The sequence below is a fragment of the Talpa europaea genome (assembly GCF_964194135.1).
Source record: "Talpa europaea genome assembly, chromosome: 7".
Taxonomy (NCBI): domain Eukaryota; kingdom Metazoa; phylum Chordata; class Mammalia; order Eulipotyphla; family Talpidae; genus Talpa; species Talpa europaea.
In genome coordinates, this window is record NC_140074.1 from 6444063 (window position 1) to 6464541 (window position 20479).

The 20479-nt window shown below is 40.8% G+C and overlaps 1 protein-coding gene across 4 annotated transcripts in view; it reads right to left on the reverse strand.

The window, feature by feature from the left end:
- Window positions 1-678: 678 nt before the first annotated feature.
- Window positions 679-20479, reverse strand: part of PBX3 (PBX homeobox 3) — a gene marked incomplete at its 3' end in the record, with an annotated part of 192679 nt that continues 172878 nt past the window's right edge. For 2 of the 4 annotated variants that reach the window (XM_084236122.1, XM_084236121.1), the window contains exons 6-9: window positions 5554-5719; window positions 4259-4371; window positions 3446-3535; window positions 679-771 (exon numbers count right to left, since the gene is read on the reverse strand). In XM_084236122.1, coding sequence (XP_084092248.1) covers window positions 679-771; window positions 3446-3535; window positions 4259-4371; window positions 5554-5719 — 462 coding nt within the window. Of the gene's footprint in view, window positions 772-3445; window positions 3536-4258; window positions 4372-5553; window positions 5720-20479 lie in introns of those variants that run through there. The other 2 variants (XM_084236124.1, XM_084236123.1) reach the window with 2 other exon arrangements.

The following is a 20479-nucleotide window of genomic DNA, read 5'->3' on the forward strand; positions in this document are numbered from 1 at the left end:
CGGATCTCCACTTCACCTCTATCAGCAGCAAGTATCTTCATCTCTCAGAACAATCTAGATCCATAATTGAATTACCGAGCAGACTCTGGGCACTGGTGCTTTCAGAGAGAGAAAAGATGCTACCAGTCTCTGATCTAATTATAACACAAGCGATCGCAACACAAATGTGACGAGGAAGATTCTTAAACACAACCATCATTAACAGAGATAGCCAACAGCTCTTTTATTCCAACTCCATCAGTGATATGAAAGAAAGACAATCAAAGTCTGCGATGGAAATATGCGCGTTCAATTTAGGTGAGGTGAATCTTTGCATCTGCTTTAACGGTTGAGGTTTAAGCATATATTGTACTTTTTACCCTTAAGGCCAAGGAATTGGCAACTGTGAAACCATTCATGTAAAATATTGATAATAAATTATGATAAAATAGCTACAGGACTGTCAACAATGTTAAATCTTGGCCTAATTGGATAAAGTGCGTTTTTAACATTGTGTGTTTTTAAGTATAAATACAAATGATTATGATTCCTTAAAAAACAGATTTACCAAGTTCTCTAAGAAGACAAGGTTTTACAGTAAAGCTGTAGGTGGTGGGCTACAAAACCGCTTTCTTTCTCCCCCTATTGCTCTGAATGCGCTTATCAAGGCGTGTCAGCTCAGGGAAAGTGTGGCCAAGATCAGTTAGAGGTATCAGAGTGCACACTCCCTGGGCCTTCTGTAGGAGAAGTCACAGAAGATGGAGTCGTTGCGTCCTGCCAGCCTCCATTAGCCTGAAAGGAGAAACACAGTTCAGCGGGTGAGTGTCTACATATTCATTCTGCTCCCCAATTTAAAACACCCAGATGACAACATGAGAGCAGAGATGCATTAGCAAAATGTATTTTCTAAACCCACTTTGGCAGGAGTTTGAAGCATGTGTTAAAGTGGGATTAAATGCATGTAAAACAAATCCATCCCACCAAGTAAAGACTTGGCAATAAATCAGCAGCCAAGGGAGGGCTCCGGCTACTCCCAAGCTGGCACGAAGCTCGGCCTTTGATTGGCTGGGAAAAATAAAGTGACTTGAAAAGAAATCTTTTAAGAAGGGAGCAGTGGAGAAGCTCAATGCCACATGCCTCAGCAAAACCCTGGGCTCCGAGAAGCCCAAACTTCAGGCCAGGCTTAATCCTCATTTCCATAGAGAAGTTGCCCGCCCTTTTCCCACACAAGCCTGACAGCTAGCTACTGTAACCCTTGCAAAATGAAGGCCAGAATTTCCCTCCAAATAGGATCTTCCAGAATGAAAATGCATGAATTGCAGAGAAGCCCACACTATTCAAATCTGTATTCCAATTATCTATAACCGGAGCTCTGATTTGGGATGTTGCTGCGGCTTTTCACATGCCGCTGGCCCTTCCCGCCTCCGTCCTGCACCAGCAATAACAGCACCCAGAAACAAATTTGCCTTATGTCTTGGCCTATAGAGGCAATTGCTGAAATCAATGTCTGATCAGATTTCTGCTGTGGCAGACAGCTTGTCGCTACATATTTTTATGTCAGTCAAGAAGAGGGAGGTGCTGGGCTTGTGAGTTGGGGAACACTGAGTGGAAGTGACGGGGCGGGCCTTTCTGGAGAGAAGGGAGGGGGCGCTCGCTGACACCCAGTGTCTGCGGCACTGACCAGCCTCCTGCTGTGCCACCCCAGACCTCCCACATGGACATGCCTGTGTGGGTTATGAGGTCCCCTGGCCCCCTATGCATCTTCCTGCAACTTCTAGAGTCCATCCAACGTGTCCTCTTTCAGGTCTGTGTCACTAGGTTGCTGAGAAGGCTCTAGATTCCCTCCCTGGATGCAGCTGTTAGACGAGCCTTGTGCTGGGAAATCCTCCCCTCTCCCAAGATTGCCTTCTGACGGATGCCTTTCTTCCAGGACCCCAGGGAGGGGGAGGATCATACAACCCAGAGAGACGACCAGGGCCAAAGGGAAAGGGTTTTCCAGGCTTGAGGTTCTCAGATTCAGGTTGGGGGAGCAGAAAAAGGCTCTGGTGGCCGATGCCCCAGGCCTCGGCGCGCAGGGCTGCGCGGTGACGCCGCTGGCATTGGTGGGGACTCTGAGCAATCCTCGCTATCTAGAAGGTGAGCTGTTTTCACACCCTCAGGTATGAAAATCTCCTTAGAAAAAGAAAAACTCTTACGCAGATACAAGTCTAAAGATATTCCATCTGAAGTAAACATCATTCCTCTTTTATCCAAATTTATAAACAACAAATGTACAATATTTTTACCCAGCGTGGCAGCTGGAGGAGAGGATGTCAGCAAGCATTCTTTTTTTCAAAATAAATTAATCCTTACTCTGGTGGTTTGAGATTATGCACTGTATTATACAACAGCGCCTTATCAAGCCTCATCAGTGAAGATGGAATTCATGTCGGGAAAATGCTGCAGGCAATCACAGTTTCATATTTTATCATGTTGATAAGGATATCGCACATTCTCTGAAGCATTTCAAAACACTTAAATGAAAAAGGAGAAATGCAACTAAAAGGCTTTTTATATGGTTTGTTGTGGGTTATTATGAGTTATTTATAAACCCAAAAAGAAAGATTTGACATTTCAAATGTAAAAGATTTGAGTATTTAATAGTCCTTTTTTCCCTTTACAATTGAACATCCTCAATCACTTTTTAAATCATTAATATTTACTCGTACAGCAAGCCACTGCCCTAAAAAGGGAGAATTTTGTCCATTTTCCTCCTGGCTCCCTACCACGTCTTGTTCACTCCCTGCCTAGGCCTGGTGTCCGGATTACATCGGCCGCTGCACCCCAGTTCCACCAGTCAGCCACCCCGCCTGAACCCCACTCCTTTTGGGGAGCTGTATGTTTTGCTGTTTTCCATCCATGTCAGAGTTGGGGAAGAAGTAAAGCCTCGGTGAACTGGTTACAAAGGTAAAAATTATTTCCTCCACAATTAAAAACTAAGAGGCCAATCCTAATGCTGACCGTGTTTTGCATCCTACATTGACAATACAGCAAATGCTCTGAAGAAGAAAATTCTTTGTTTGGTTTGGTTTGTGCATCTGTCTGGGGTTCAGCAAGGTTATCACCTTCACCTGAACTGCATTTGGGAATTTTTCCCGCTGCTTGACTGTAAGATAAATGACTTGTTTTTCACCGTCTCCCCGGAACGTGGCATGGCCAGTTGGAAACAGTGTCTTAACAGGCTGATGCTTAGGTCGCTATTGATGACAGAATGCCAGCCCCTCTGGGCATCCGTGAGGACTTCTCAGGGCATCTGGGTAATGTCAAGTGTGCAGGTCCATAAAATAAAGTGCAGTCAAGATGCTGCCTATCCCACCTGCCAGCAAGATGAGAAGTCAAGTCAAATGGCCATTAATTTATTTATTAGTCACAGTTTACCCGATGCTGCTCCTATAGCTCTTCAGAGCTGGTTCCCCAGAGTACTCACATTTAAATTATGTGGACTGTACAGTGAATTTCCTCCAAGGCCATCACTGTAGCCTCCCGTCTGATTGATAACATGACGGAGGGTATCCACCTAGAAGTGAGACGAAACAAAATTCATCATCCCAAATCTATTAAAACATCATCACTTACAAAAGGAAACAATTTGAATTATGTGTGCCACGAGGGTTTAGCATCTTCAATGAAAGACAAATTTATCAATCAAATGTGACTGGCAGAATTTCAACAATTCTTTGCATATTTAAACCCACACGTCTCTGTTTTTCATGCCAAATAACATCCTCATGGTGATGGAGACTTTCCATCTACATCAAGCCAATGTGTGTGGCTGTGGGTGAAAACCACGTATAATATGTATAGTGGATCTCTCTCTCTCTCTCCACCCCACACACACCTATATGCATAAAAACAGGAGGATGAGAAGAGTTGAACCTGGAATAGACTCAGGTTTCTGTATTGACTTGAAAGTACAAAAAAATGAAACAGACTAATGGTTTTTAAACCTGGCACACACAATTTTTTCTGTTCTGTTGTTATAAAAGATGCACCCAACCCCTCTCCATGAGCTCAAGCCAGAGCCGAATGCATTCACAAAGTTCATCAGGTTTGAATCATCAAAAGTCACTGTTCACTTGACTTCTCGTTAAATTAAACGGGGGGTAGATGGGGCGTGTTTGGAAGTCCCCAGCACAGGTTCCGCACGGACGTGCAGACCACTTCCATGGGGTGACAGGAGGGAGTTTTGAGCCCAAACCCTACCCTGCTAGAAAGGCCCCAGTCGGGGCATTTCTCCTACCTGTGATTGCACATTGGCTCCGACTTGGGACCCTTGGTAAGAATCCCCATTCAGACTCTGCATGTTCATGAACATGTCCCCAGAATTTGGGAGGTTAAAAGAACCAGAAGAACCTGGAAAGGAAAGAGTTAAGTAGCTGAATAACAGAGAGCCACACATATAATCCTCAAGAACTAGAGGAAGGGACAGGAGCAAAGGAGCAGAGGGAAAGGCCCCGCACAACATAAAGCATTTCCAGGTCTAAGAGGTGGGAAAACAACTCCAGAGAGTTGCGAGCCATGATTCATTTCACAGCTAGGAAAGTCCTCTCCGGGGGGAAGCCCAAATAAGAAACTAAGACAAAATCAAAATGCACAGAGAAACACCTCTTGTTTTCATTATCTCCAGGACTTAGCCATGAAATGAGCTCGTCAGTATCATTAACTGCTGCGGTGGACAATTATCTGGTGGAGAAACATTTTTTTTGGAGGCACCTTCTTGGTCACACAGTCTATCTAACTTTCAATAGTTCACACATTCCATTAAAAAAAATGGGGGGGTGAGAAAGCATGAGGTCAGGAACACCAAAACAATCATATAAAGCCTCTTCCTTTTCTGAATTTTAAAAGGTTTATTTAACAGATCCCTTCGAAGAAGACAATGATGTGCTACTCGTGTCCATCTGCTTGGATTAGCTACATAGTTTTCATTGTTCTTCAAGTTCCTTATAATTTTTCTAACTGCCACAAATGTAATGTAAAATTTGGCCAAAGTATTGTATTGGAGCTGAGAAAGTGCATCCAGTTATTAAGTACCAAACCCCTCACAGCTAGCCACCTACTAATCCTACCAAGCCAGCTCAGGTGCTAAAGAAATGCCAAAGATGGCAGATGAGTCTGGGGCCACACGACATAGAAAGCACACTTGTACTTCATGCTGACATTCCAGCTCCTTCCACAGAGCAACAAGTAAATCTCCCTCCTCCTGCTATTTCACTCTTGGACAGACCACTATTGACTTTAGAATGATATGGGAACAACATTTAAAGTAGTAATAGTGACAGCACTTGCCTAACTGCTGAATTAAAAACATTACAAAATGTGAAGGTTCCAGAACCTGTTAGTAATGAGTGGCACTCACTATAAACAGTGCATGCACAGGATCTACCCACCCATCCCAAGAACAGGTCTACATTTTAATATAAATCCTCCTTCACAAATCCGCTGTGCCTTTAGCTCGAGTTCCTGGTCTGTGGGCCAGGGCTCTGTGGCATAGGCTGTCTGGGCCGAGCAGGGAAGAGAGCCCCTGGTACGCACCAGAATTTGGCGTGGTGGGCGAGTTGGTCTGGTTGTTCTGCACGGCCGCGGCCACTGCGTGTGCGGCTGTCACTGCTGTCTTTGCAGCGTAGAGGTTTGCTTCTTCCTGAAACTTGCCAATATTCTTCTTGTACCTGATTCGTTTGTTGCCAAACCAGTTGGATACCTACAAATTGCAGGGACACAAATGAAAGTGGAGAGAGGTCAAAAAGGGGAGTGGGAGGGGGGAGAAGTCAAACTTCCAGGAATAAGTGTTGAGCACCAAGGAGCTATCTTGGGCGACACTCAATTACTAGCCTGCGAGCACATCCTGGGAAAATGCATAATGGTTTCAGGGATTCGCTTTCTCTTTTGGCAAACCTCTCCATGCTCTTGGAATAAGATCGCTGCTTGGAGTACGTCACAGTAACAATAAAATAGCTGGAAGCACTGTTCATAAAAAAAATATTCAATTAGTATAAGCCATTACTACAGTCCCCCAAAAGTTGCTGAAAAACTAAAGGGAACATTTGTTAAGTTAGGTAAATTATAAGAAATACTCAAGGATGACTTATTCTTTTTAGGGCTGGAACAATTTTGGCAGCTGGATAAGCAGAATCATGTTTGGTCTGCTGAAAGAGTAACATCAATTAATAATGGTTGAGAAATCCCATTGTCTCCTGCTTTAGAAGATCCAGAATGTCTGCCAAGATGGCGGCTCACATGCTGCCAGTTAACTCAGGAGAAGGTCACAACTTGAAAACTAAAGCATTTCCAGCAAGATCAAATGCAAACACAGAGGAGCGGCTCTAATTTTATCAGGTGCAATATATTTATTTCTTTTGCAAACTGCTTATTATATCAGTCAGTAGAAACAGAAGAGATTTTTAAGGTGGAAGAGGCAGGTTTCATCACCTTTTACTGATAGCAAACTTCAAGATTCATTGCTCACAGTTACGTGTTCAGGGACTTACAGCTGAGCTATATAAGGAAGAAGCTAAAACCCACACAGTGATTTATAAAAAGGCACCATTTGCTATATAAAAGGCTCTGACCTCTCTTTTGTTAAAGTTTAAAAATTAAAAATACTTTTCAATAATTTCTTAATAATCTGTCAAGGGGTATGATGCTGTGGTTATCAGGCTAGGTGGGGTATGGTTTTATCCTGAACAGCTCTGCAGAGGACCTAAGGAAAAATGAGTGGGATGAGACCGCAAGCCCAGTTTACACCAATGGGCAAGCTTTTTGACCAGCTCTGCCAAGTCTTTAATTGCTTTGGAAATAGAACTCTCATTCTTCAACCTATGGCACTCATTCTTCTGCAAGAAGCCATCGATCCCTGGCAAGGGAGCCACACAAGGAAGACAACTGCCCACATGCTGTCCATCCTGGGGAATCACTGAAGGCAAGGTGTGCCCGAGCACAGGCAGGCACACTCACTCGAGGACCCCGGCAGAGCCCCAAACACAGGCTCACCAGACAAAAACCAGCCAAAATGCATTAGGAATTAAATGTGCTTCAGATCAGGATTTCTAGCTGTTTCTGTTCCAGTAATATTTTCCCTTCGGAAAGAGTATGTATCCTTCCTTGATATCGAAGAAAGTGGCTATAATAACTATCATCAGCGAGTACCTCTTTCGTGCCAAGCATTTTGCAGAGCCTTCTGCCTACATTTTCTCATTTAATCTTAACAATCTCAAGAGCTGGGTGTTTGACTGAGGTGGTCGCGCAGGCGTCATACCTGTGTAATGGCGATTTGACTTTGCAGTGTTTGATGCTTGTAATCACCACCCTCCTTCTTAAAGCTTTGTCTTCGATGGTTTCTGTGACCTATGCTTCTGTTTTTTCTCCTTTCCTGACACACTGGAGTGTGGATGTGTGTGTGTGTGTGTGTGGGGGGGGGTGTGCGCAGAGAAATCTGTGTTTTTTTTTTACAAGACTCGGCCCTCTTTTCCTGTCTCCTTGAGTAATCTTCTCCATAGGGATGGTTTAGAAGAATGTCTCTGTGTGGATTCCCAGATTTCCATCTCTATCGCTAACATCCACGAAGAATTTCAGTTCTTAATTTTAAAGGCATTTCCAAGTAATGTTCGACCATAATCTCCAACTCTAGAATTCTAACATCACATGTCTTCCTAGCCTGCGCCTTCTCATCTATTTTCTCTCAAGTGCATGCATCTTCCCTCCAGAGACATAGAACCTACTACCTCCCAAAGTTCCCAATTCTACTGCTGGATCGTTCTAATGGACACAAGTTACCTCGGTGGAACCGTGGTCTTACTTCCCACATCTAGATTGTTCCAATATTGGGTTTCCAGCCCCAAAGGACTGAATCCCAGAGTCCCACTCAGCCACTGGCCTTCTCTGCCCAACCTTCTTGGAGTCCTCTATGCCTGGGGCAGCAGGTGTATATATAATTGTGTAGGCTGGGGAGAGAGAGGCCGGGGATGATACTGACGTGGGGCCCAGGCCTCACACATGGAGACAGATACTCTGAGAGCGAGCTCTACACTTGAAGGCAGCCTCCATGGCTACTAGGGTCCATTCCTGTACTAGAATTACAGATTCTACAAACAAAAGTTCTGAACCCAGATTGAAAAAGGAAGCTGAGGTGGCAGTTACAAAGATGTTTGTTAAAGCAAGTTCTCTTAGACCCTGCCTCCCTTTCACAAGTCCTGGGGGGCTGGCTTGCCCAGTGCCCCTTCCATGTATCACACCAGTCCAGCTTATCTGTATACGACAGCCAGGTCTTTGAAAGAGTTAAATACTGAACATACCTATAGCGTAAAGGGACATATTCCTGGTGGAGGGGGAATTTGGCATTTCTTAAGCATAATTAATGAAAATTCCCCAACTCTGAATTTAGCAACAAAGGCCCATCTCAGAATTCTCTTCTTCTAAACAATTCTCTGTTGGATTCCGTACTTTGTAGTTAATATTACCTTGACAATCAGAGAAGCTATAATACATTAATGAAACCTAGCCTGCAAAATCAGATTACAGCTTTATTAACAGTTTCATAATTGAGGAATCTCTGTACTATTGAAGGTCTCATCTCTGGATATGTAAGAATCCTCTGTTTATGCATACCCCTGGACCAATCAAACAACAGTCATCACTAATAAAGGTTTATTTAATTCTCACAGTAAAATTTTAATATCACCAGCAGCCTGGGGAAGCTTTAGCAAGTGGATTTGCTTGACATCAGATCGTTTCTATTCTGCTAGTCCCAATACTTCTTAATCTTTAATATCAAGGCAATTAAAATTAATGGCCACTCATCCGAAGCTACTGTGGGCAGTGTTTCCTTGACATCAATTGTTTGATGGGATTACCTAGAGGTTAAACTAACAAGCAAGGTTTAATTGGAAACAATGAAAGAAGCAGTGATCATACGTTATGTTTAACCTGCATAACCACATCTAAATGAATATCTAAAAATGTTAAACTATTTCTCAAATTAAAATATGCACGTCATATTCTGATATCACAGATTTGGGTATTGTAGCAATTGGCTATTAAGACCACATTGCTGCACCTGAGATCAGCATAATTAATGTATAAATCGACACCAAAGTTCAGGTATTTTTTCACCTTTTAAAAACAGATGGATACAATTAGTTGCAAAAGAACCCCTACCCTCACCCAGTAGGAAGCACCAAAAGCTGCAGATCACACTGCCCCCCATGCCGGACCCCACACACAGAGCACTCACTCACAGTGGAGCAGGCTGTGCATGCCAGGCGCTAAGCAGAGCAGAGCTTGCTCCATCTCTGAACTGGAATGGTCTGTACATTGGTCCCAGAATAGAAACACAGGCAGGAAATTGGTGGAGGGAGAGGGAATACACTGTCCTGTGCTGCTCTTCGGAGCCATGTGACAAGGACTCTGACTCTGGACAGTGCAGAAGGCGAAGGGCCAGGCAAGAATTTTATCAATTAAAAATGAGAATAAAAACACAAGTACTCTCCTTCTGCTGATGTTCATTGCTATCAGCTCCCAGACTGTGAGTCTCTGGCAATCAGGGGAATGAGTAGTGAACATTTTACAGGCTGCTGATTTTCTGGAACCCTTCTGCAAGGCCAAAAGTGGCCTGAAAAAGCTTCCGGTCTCTCCCTTTTACTATAGCCATGCATTTCCCCTGCCTCAATCCAGCTGCAGAGTGCCAATTGCTTTTAAAGAATAAAATGTTTTTATATGTGGAATCTAAAAAAGATAAACTCAGAGAAACAGGGCACAGAGTGGTGCTTACGAGGGCTGGGTTGGGAGAAATGGGGAAGATATTGATGAAAGGATAAGGGATAAGATTAACAGGTTTGGCAATCTGACAGCATCATGATTACAGCTAACAATACTATATCATATACTCGAATATTGCTAAGAAAGTAGATTTTAAATGTTTCAGCATAGAGGTGGTAGCTAATACCATGGGGGTGATGATTTTGCAATTTATAAATGTATCAAATCAACAATTGTACAACTTAACTTACATAATGTTGTGTCAATATATATCTTAATAAAGCTGGGGGAAAGCAGAATTATCTTTCAAATAATAACTAGATTCAACTTCTGCATGGGTAGAGCTGGAAGGGATTATGCTAAGCGAAGTAAGTCAGCAGGAAAAAGATAAATATGGCATGGTTTCTCTTATATGAGGAATATAGAGAAACCAAACAAAGGATCTGGAAAAAGATAAAACTTGCAAGCTGAGGCACACAGCAAGGGAGGGGTCAGGGTTGGGGTCAAAACAGGAGAGGGGGGCGCTCAAGGGACTAGGTGATGGATAACAGGGGCTATGGTGGTGGGAGAACTACCTGAGGAGAGAAATCAAATACTGTCCAAAAATTAACAATGGATGTAAGAAAATAATAATAAAAAATCCAACTTTTGTGTTGATTGAAAAAAAAATTAAAACAGCTATTACTAGAGGCTAGAAACTTCAACTCACTTTTGAACCTCTGATTTTGAGGTAGCTAAGTCAGGACATGGGCTGTGTTTCATAACAGGTAAGTGCCTGGTCTCAAAGTCTGGACTCAAATTCATTCTCTACTATTTACTATACTGAGCTACTTCAGGCAGCTATGTTAGTGGCTCCTCTCATCTAAAGTGAAAAAAATAAAATAAAATTAGTAGTAACGCCTTCCTCTTAGACTTGTTGGGTGTGTTACATTTGAGCTAAAGTACCTGATAACTGTTCGCTATTACTATCACCCATACTTATCAATGAAAAAATAAGAGACCCAGGCTATTTACAAATTGCCAGAAAACACACAGCAAAGTGTGAGAGAGTCAGATTTCAATCCTAGGACTCTCCCTCTACTTTTTCATTTTTTTTTTAATAATCAATGGGGACATGTTTACTGAGCATCATGTAGGGTCAATAAACATGTCCCTCTGCCTGCCCCAAATTCATACTCTCATTATGAACACAATGCTGGACACTCAAAATAATTAGCAAGAATTCTAGGAGGATGATAATTACACTTGGGCTGTATAGTACAGGTCCAAATAGCTGCCCAGATTTGGAGGAAGAGAAGTTCCAGCAGGTCTGGGAAAATCAGGTAAGACTTCTGAGATTAAGATGGAACTTGAGCTGAATATCAGCTTTGATCCAATAGTATTTTTTATTGAGTCCATATTCAGAGGTATAAACCTCTAAAAGCTCGACACAAAGAAGACAAAAATGTAAGTTGCTGCCTCCCTCTCTCTGGACCGTTTGGAGATCCCGGACACTAACTAACTTCCCCCAGAATCTTATTTAAACTCATCCTTTGTAGTAAAATGGGGTGGTGGGGAGGAGAGAGAAACATTTTACAGGGAAAGAAGAAAGGAGAACTAAGGAGCATTTCTGGAAGGGATGACCTATGAGTGGAGGACTAACAAGTGAGAGACATTTTCTTTTTTTTATTGCAATAGCATTGCTTTACAACTTTGTATTTCAGAGCTAAATGACCTCCCCTTGATGTTGCTACCACACTATACCCACCACCATGGCACCCACAGTCCCCCACCAGAGTCCTCTGAGCTCCCGCCCCACTTTGTTGTCTAACAGGGAGCATGAGGGAGCAGTCAGTGAAAGGGAAGGACGGGTACCTGGGCACGAGGAAGGGAGGGCATCTGCAGGACGGGCAGCTCTGGCTGTGCAACAGACAAGGGGACAGAGCCCCCAAGGGGAGCCCGTGAGGAGTCTGCAGGTTATTGTACACTCCCCGCCTCCTCCAAGGCTAAGTGCAGCCATGTACAAGGGAGTCTGGTATTGAGTCTGCTCTTCCTAGGAAGTACAATGGGGTATGGGTTCTGGTGAGGCCGCCTGAGGCCAGGTGAGGCAACCTTCCCATCCAGGTGTCTATCCTGTGTCTACGCATGTTTTTGTCTTTGTTTTTTTCTTCTCTAGAATATTCCTTAAAGAAAACTTTGAAAAAAAACAGGTAACCCAACATATTTTTTCTCCTATGCACATTTCTGAGTTGGCATCTATAATTTTTCATTATAAGTTTGCATAGTTGTACACAATGTTATTCCAGTATGTCATAAATGTTGACATTTTAAAAATAAAACTGTACTATTCTTTAAAATGTATCCAACCAAATATAAATAGTATAGCAATTTGATGCCCACTATTTGTTTAAAAAATACATAAACATGCTTTTCTTTAGCAGTCAGAAATATTGCCTTCTTTTTTGTTCTTGAGTATATTTTCATTTCACTTCCCTCCCAAATTATCCTATTGCAGTGTACTTTTATGCCCTACAAAAGAAATATATGGAAATTGAAATTTTTAAATTGTTTTTATTTCCTATAATTATAAGGCTCTCCATGTTTAACATTTCCTTCTGGATTAAGCTATCATTACCGTTAGTCTAAAATGGATCAAAGCAACACAAATACTCATTCTGATAAATAAAAAAACTCATTTGGACCATCAAAAGGGAGGCTTTTACTCATTTTTAAATCAGAGGGGTGGAAGCTTACAAAGTGCTGACTGAAGAGGGTTTGGTTATCACCAGTATTTCACCCAATCCTTTGTCGGATACCAGAGCGTCTCCCATTTTGGAGCAATGGGCCATAGTGCAGGGAGGAGTTTCCTTTTCAAAAAAGTAGAAACAGGGCAAGCGGGAAAGGAGAAAAAGGAGAAAAGGAAACTGCCATGGTGCTTCTAAGGCATGTGCATTTGAGGAAGGACTGGGGAGAGATGGAAAGAAGGGAAGAGAAAAAGAGTGAGACAAAGAATATAGGCTTAGGGGCCTCCCCATGGCGCAGTAGTTGAGTGCTGGGTTGCGAAGCTGCCCGCGGCCTCTGCAGCGCCGGTTCAATCCCCGGCTGCTCCCCGGACACCGGAGGAGGGTCCCCCATTGCGCGCAGACCTCTCCTGCCGCCCGCTGCTCCCCTCAGCAGTGTACTTAGGTCCTTCTGCCTGCTCTGGTCCCCGCTCCGGCTCTGGTGAATTCTCTCACCCTCCCGTGCTTCTGACGGTACCCAGTGCTTGTGTAAATAAATAAAAAATAAATAAATCTTTAAAAAAAAAGTGTTTAAAAAAAAAAAGAATATAGGCTTGGGTGTTGTGTGTATATATATACAAAGCTGACAGAGAAACCTTAAAACCATGCACACCTTAGTAACCTTGAGGGACTCTTCAGCTACTCTGAGGAACATGTATACCCTAGTGAACATGCTCATTCCGGCTACGTTTCACCTCCTTTGAGTGAGTACCATGCGGGAGCCCTTTATGGGACAGGCCTGGTAAAGACCTACAGCTATAAAAATGGGGTTCACTCAGCCAACCACTTCCATATGTCACAATGACATTTAGGAGCAAGACAAAGAACGAATTTGTCAGTTTCAGAAAATAAAAAATGTTCTGATTAAAGAAATAAACCTAAGGGAGTAGATGCAGTTCACTTATTATGTAACATAACTTTTCTGGTAAGCCAGCAAATAGGTCTATACCCTTTGACTTCACATTACTAAGAACTTATCTGGTGAAAATATTCAGAGATATATAGGCAAAAGACATTTGCTACAGTCCTACTTATAATACAAAAAAAAGATTAATTTATAATACATTGGTATAATGAAATGTGATCACTGATTAAAGATTATGTTGAGGAAGAATACTGATTGATATGGGGGAAATAGCCATAACATTTTAAAGAGAACAGAGTACTTTTTATTTACATAAAAAGCATGAGAATTTTTTTTTTTTTTTTAGTAAAAATACAGCAACATCATAGCTGTATGTCTGGGCTTGCATATATGCTCAGGAAAAAAAGTACCAGGACATAATATGTGATTACCTTTTACAGTGGGCTTATAAGTAATTTTTAGTTTTGTGTTTTTTTGTGCATTTTTGAGTATTATCTCAATTGATTTCAGATAAGCAAGTATTTAGTTTATCAGTTAGAAAAATGTACTTTCAACAAAAAAGGTAACCAATCTGTTTGTTTTTTTTTTTTAAATCACTTATTATAGAAGTCACTTAACAATCTTTAACAGTGTGAGTACAAGTGGCAAACCCTGTTTGTGCAGGCCCACACAGCTCCAGGAATCAACAATCCCATTCCTATATTCTACCTGGAGAAGAGAGACGGCAGGTCTGAGAATTCTTGAAATAATTTAAGACACGTTGTAAATCTCAAAGATTACTTTGCTTTTAAGAAAAACCTCATGTTGACATTAAAAATCTAAACCATCTACAGTGTCTACAGTCACAGAGTACCAAATTAGTAACGTATTAGCATCATTCCTATCTCGCAATTCAAATTCTATCACTACATTTACTGATCATTTTAATAACAATGTTAAATTAAGGAGAAAAACTATTACTTAAAGACTTTATCTCTCAGAGGCAGAAGCGCAGCACTTCGGAATTCACCCTGTTTTGCTTCCTTGCATAACATTCGTTAGGGAGGGGATCAGCTCTTGTGTGGAAAGAAGCATCTGATACTAAAACCTCATTATTGAAATTAACAAACTGAAAATTTATGAAGCACAAATCTTAGAAAAATTTGCCATTGTGTTTCCCATGTTTACTTGTGATGCATACTTTATGTACTGTGCCTAATTAAATGCGCCAGATTATGAAATTTTGAAATGCTAAGTCATCTATAATGGCACATGTAGCATACTTACATGGTAAACAACTTTACCTCTAATAGTTTCTTCCTAATCAATATGTGTTCATCCCCATTATGTGATTCAATTTGAAATCAGAAGCCAGACACTGTTCAATTTTTAAAGTTAATGGTGTTAATAAACGAAATCTGTTTCTACCCCTCTTCCTCCCTAGGGTATATTCAGTAGAAATTTGCTTAAGGATGAAGGCTGGACACCATGTGGATTACCACACATGCGCATTTCCTTGAGAACCCAGAAGGCGGTAGGAACAAGGGCTTCAGAGTCACACACACCTGTGCATGAACCATTGTGATTTCCTAACTGTGTTAACTTAGTGGAGTCACATCATCGAAGACTCCCCTGTTCTGGTCTCCAAGATGGGCTAACAATGCTTACTCCTTGTGAACATTCAATGAGACAAGTGCTCAAAATGCACAGGGCTGTGGCTGGGATATCCCCCCATGATGTCAGCTCTCCCTCTTCTTAAAACAAGCAAGCAACAAGAGCAACAACAAAACCTTCTACCAGTTATGCTGAACTATAGTAACTAAGGTAAGGTCATCCTTTTCACAGGCGCTCCCGATTCTGAGAGAGTTGGTCCAGGATTCCAGTGCTGCAATGGGGAGTAGGCAGCAGAGAACAGAAAAGAGGGTTCTCCCCTGCACACCTGGGCATATGAAACTTGACCAGACGAGAACACCAGAGCTTTGGTCTGGACCTGCAGGCCACTGTTCTACACAATACCCAGCAGCACTACCTATGCCCACGGACTAGCTCCTCACCTCTGCCCAACACAGCCATTTGCAGGACAAATGCACTGGACCTAGAATTGGTAGGAAATTCGAGCTTGGATCCCTCTTGCACTTTTATTTAGAACAGCAACCCTCCACAGCGTCCATGATGAGCCAGCCACAGTAGGTCAGAAATTTTACATGTATTATTATTTCATTTACTCCTCACAAAGACCCAATTTTACTGAATCAGGAACTGAGGTCAGACAGTTCATAGAACTTGCCTGAAGTCACAGTTTTTTCTGTGCTTTTTCCATTCTGCCTTATCTATAAGCCCTGTTTTTATCTTAACACTCTTGATAACAAATTTAAAACTCATTTATTTGATTTTATTTCATTGCATTAAATGGCAAGGGCTCCAAAAGTACATTCTACCTTTTCAGTGTAAACTATTTCAACTTATTCATGGTTAAAATGTGGGCTAGTCCCAGAAACCAGCTCATTTTTTTTCTTTTACAAAATGAGTTAAAAATCCCTAACAACTGACTTGAAAATCAACTTTTGGAGAACTACTAACAGAAATTCAGTCTCCACACAGTATTTGAAATAATTTAAAACAGACTCACTTGTCAACTAATGGGCTTTTTTATTTGAGGCTATGACAAATTTTATTGCCTTAATGTATTGACACCCTTACAGTTTGGATTTGCCCTTTCTACGCTCTGCATGATAGACGGATAACTATTCGTGACATTCACAAAGAGGCCCATCTGCAAAAGTATATAAAACATCAGCCTCGCGGCCACAGGACATAGAAAGCAGATGATACTGTTCATCTCCCTAAAACACATGCTATGGGGTGATTCTAAATGACCACATACAATGTTCCCAGTTAAAGGTTTCTTTTCTTTAAAATTACTTCTCGGGCCTCCTGGGTGGCACAAGGGGTTAAGCATCACGCTATGAAGTGATCCATAGCCTCTGCAGCATGAGTTCGATCCCTGGCCAGTCAGGGAGCAACCCACGTGGCACAGCCAAGCTCTCCTGTCTCGCCCGCTGCTCCCCTCAGCAGTGTATTTCAGTCAGTCTGCCTGTTCTGTTCCCCACTCTGTTTCTGGTGAATCTGCTTACCCCCCACATCTCTGACCTATACCCCAGCTCTTATATGCACAAATAAATAAATCTTAAAAAAATTAAATTAATTCTCTCATTAAAAAAAAAAAAAGTAAATCTATGTTCAAAAGAATAGGTTCCTCCATAGATTTCTGGACTAGATTTTTTTGTCTGAATAAATTCCATGTAAATCTAATTCCCGTAATGAAAACATCTAAATTTATTCAGTATCCTATATGTAAAGAAATCATATAGTTAAGGCTTTGCTTCATGGAAGCCCTTCTTTATTCAAACACTACTCTCAAACAAATTATATGCACCAGTTTTCTTTTTAAAAGATCCAAAATAGGGCCTCCCTGGTGGCGCAAGGGGTTAAGCACCGCACTATGAAGCAATCCGCAGCACAAGTTCCATGACCCGGCCAGCCAGGCAGCAACCCGCATGGCACAGCAGATCTCTCCTATCTCTCTGCTGCTCCCCTCAGCAGTGTATTTCAGTCAACCTGCCTGTTCTGTTCCTCACTGTCTCTGGTGAATCCTCTCACCCCCCACACCTCTGGCCTGTACCCCAGCTCTTGTATGCATAAATAAATAAATCTTTAAAAGATCCAAAATAATTAAATTTATTAAAAATGGGAACACCTATCCTCAAAATACTAGCCTTTCAATAGTCACAACTAATTCTCAGTAAAAATAAATCACATGCATTTTTCGAGTAAAGAAACTAAAAAGAAGTACAACCTTATTTGCCATTCCCCTCCTGCCCCTCCAATTGTCACTTTTATGGTACAGAATCCATTGTACCTGCAGGCCAGTGGTCTAAATATCTAATATATTAACTTCTGCTATTAGATATGTACAAATGTAGAATTGCTGTATCATCATATGAAATGCCTGTCTTCCTCTAGTGAAATTTCTTGTCTTTATTTTTTTTTAAAGATTTATTTATTTATACAAGCACTGGGTACAGTCAGAAGCACGGGAGGGTGAGAGAATTCACCAGAGCCAGAGCAGGGAACAGAACAGGCAGACTGACAAAATACACTGCTGAGGGGAGCAGCGGGCGGCAGGAGAGGTCTGCACGCCATGTGGGACCCTTGCCGGCAGCCAGGAAGTGAACCGGCACTGCAGAGGCTGCGCGCAGCTTCTCAGCCCAGCTCTCAATGGCTGCGCCACCAGGGGAGGCCCGTTGTCTTTATTCTTATTTGAGGTGAGTAGAGAAACAACTTTCTTTTGGTTATTGTTTGCATGTTATGTAATTTTCCCCATACTGTTACTTTTATTCTTCCTGTCTTTATGTTTTAGATGTATCTCCTGGAGAACACATAATTAGGTTTCATTTTTGTATCTTGTCTGACAATATTTATGTATTACTTAAGAGTATTCAATTCATTTACATTTACATCAATAATTACACAAATAATTTAATGTAATTACTGATATATTTGGGTACACACCTATCATCTTATTAAGTATTTCCAATTTGTCCCACTTACTATGTTCTTTTTCTCTTTTCCTGCCTTCCCTTAGATTGCTTATTTAAAGATATTATTCCATGTCTCCTTTATTAGTTTGGAAGTTATATATTCTTTTAGTATTCTTTAAATGGTTACCCTAAAGAGTACACATCTTTCTTGACTGTCAAGGTCTAACATTAACTGGTAGTTTAACATTAATTGGTCCTTTTACCATCTTTTGCAGAAAATGCAAGAGCATTAGAACATTTATTCTCCCCTCATAACTTACAAGGCACTACTACTGTGTATTTTAATTCTATACATATTGTAAAGACATTATTGCTTTAAACAATGAACAGTCATTTAGAGTCACATACACATTTTACCCTTTTCTTTGCTTTCTCATGTCTTCTACATCTCCTACCCTCACTTTGGAATTCTTTTTACTTCTGCCTGAAGAACACTTTTTGTACTTCCTTAACAGAGAAAATGGAACAAATAGAATTTTTTTTTATGTAAAGTCTTTATTTCACCTCCACTATCAAAGGACATTTTGGGCAGACACAGAATTCTAGGCTGACATTTAATTCATTTCATCTCTTTAAAGACATCATACTGTGTTATGGTTTTATTTTCATCAAGCAGTCAATGGTCAGTCTAATTGCTACTCTTTGAAGGTAACCTTGTTTTTCCCTCTGGCTGATTTTGTTTTGACTATGTTCATTGTGAATCCTTTTTTATTTATTCTGCTTGGGGACAGTCTAGGCCTTGGAATCTTCCATCAGCTTTGAGAAATTATCAGTCTTTACCTTTCAAATATTGCAATGATCCATGGTATGTTCACTTCTGGGACTTCAATTCCACTTATGTTAAATTTATTATTGGACTCTCAATGTCACTTACTCTCTCTCCAGAGTTTCTATTTTCTCTTCATTTTTTAGTATCATTATTTTCTTATGACCCACCTTCCTTTCAGCTATGTCTGATTTACTTTTAAATCCAAGCACTTAAGTCTTAATTTTGGTTACTATAATTTTTGCTCTAAAATTTCTATTTGCTCTTTTACATGGTTTCCAGTTCTCTGATAAAATTCCCCATATATTAAGCATATTTTATAGCCCATATAAGATCCTTCCATTTCTAGATTTCTGTGGGTCTATTTCTATAGTTTGTTGTTTCTACTGGTTTTGGTAGATATATTGTTTTGTCTTCTATGTCTGCTTTTTTTCTGATTGTGTGCCTGTTGTTGTGTTTGCTTTGTTTACAGAAACAACTTAAAGCCTAGACTTGTTGCTAGCTTTCCCCATTCATATATAAGAAGCTATGAGTACCAGCAATTAAATTTTAAGGACTGAGCTATTCTGAATGAGAATTATCTCTGTGAAGGTGTATGCATATCCTGTGTACCCTTACTAATTGGATGTAGCACTAGTAGCCTAAGTTACAACCAAAACAAGACCCTTGGTAGGTCTCAGATACCTATTTCCCCCCTTTCAGACCTGCAAAGTTGTGGAAAGAACTGTTTAATCTCTCAGCCTATTACTCACCCTCTCAGAATTGACAAATGACCCAGGGAAAATTCATTTCCCCTGGTCTTATTTTCTTCTTATCTGCAAGTCCCTTGGGCAACATCATCCATTCCCAGGGCTTCAATTATGAACTTAAGTGGATGACTCCCAAGCTAAGTTATATTTCTTAACTAAACATTTCCAAACTGGCATACAGATGGCAACATAAACCTGGTATAACCATCACAAACTTTTATTCTTCTCTCCATCAAAACAGCATTTTCTTTTGCATTTCCTATGTCACCATCTTCAATTATTTATGCTAAAAACTTCAGCTATCTTCAATTACTCTTTCCTTCTCACATCCATACCTAATTGTTTACCCTACGTCCAAAATAATCAGTTCTAATTCCAAAATACTTTTCAAATCCATTCACCACTTTCAGTGGCCTAATTTGAATCCTTACCACACCTCTTGCCTGAATTATTATTATACCAGTAGTCTCCTATGATGTAGTCAACTCTCATTTCAGTGGCTTCCCCTTCTAACTGATCTTATACATTGGTGCTGTATTTATCTTTCATAAAGATAAATACCCCAAATCATTACTTTCCTTATGTTATATCATAGCATTTACTACCATATGACATAATTACATGTACTATGCTATTTACAATATATAATAGGAAATACATAACATATAATCATGTTATATTTTATGCATATCTTTCAATTCATTATCCTCATCTCCTGAATAGAATGTAAACACTAAACACTACAAGGGCATAATCTCTGTTGTGTTCATTGTTCTACGTAGTAGAGTGAGCAGAAATCACTGTTTGATAAATAAACACAAAACACAAATTTAAACTGCTCAACTTCCTAAATGCAGGCATAAAAACATCTAAACATCATAACTGCAGACCTTCCTTAATCAGGCTTGACAATCTACCTAAATCATTTCTTCAACAAACATTCACTGTGTCTGCATGCTAGACACTGTACCAGGTATGAATACAGTACT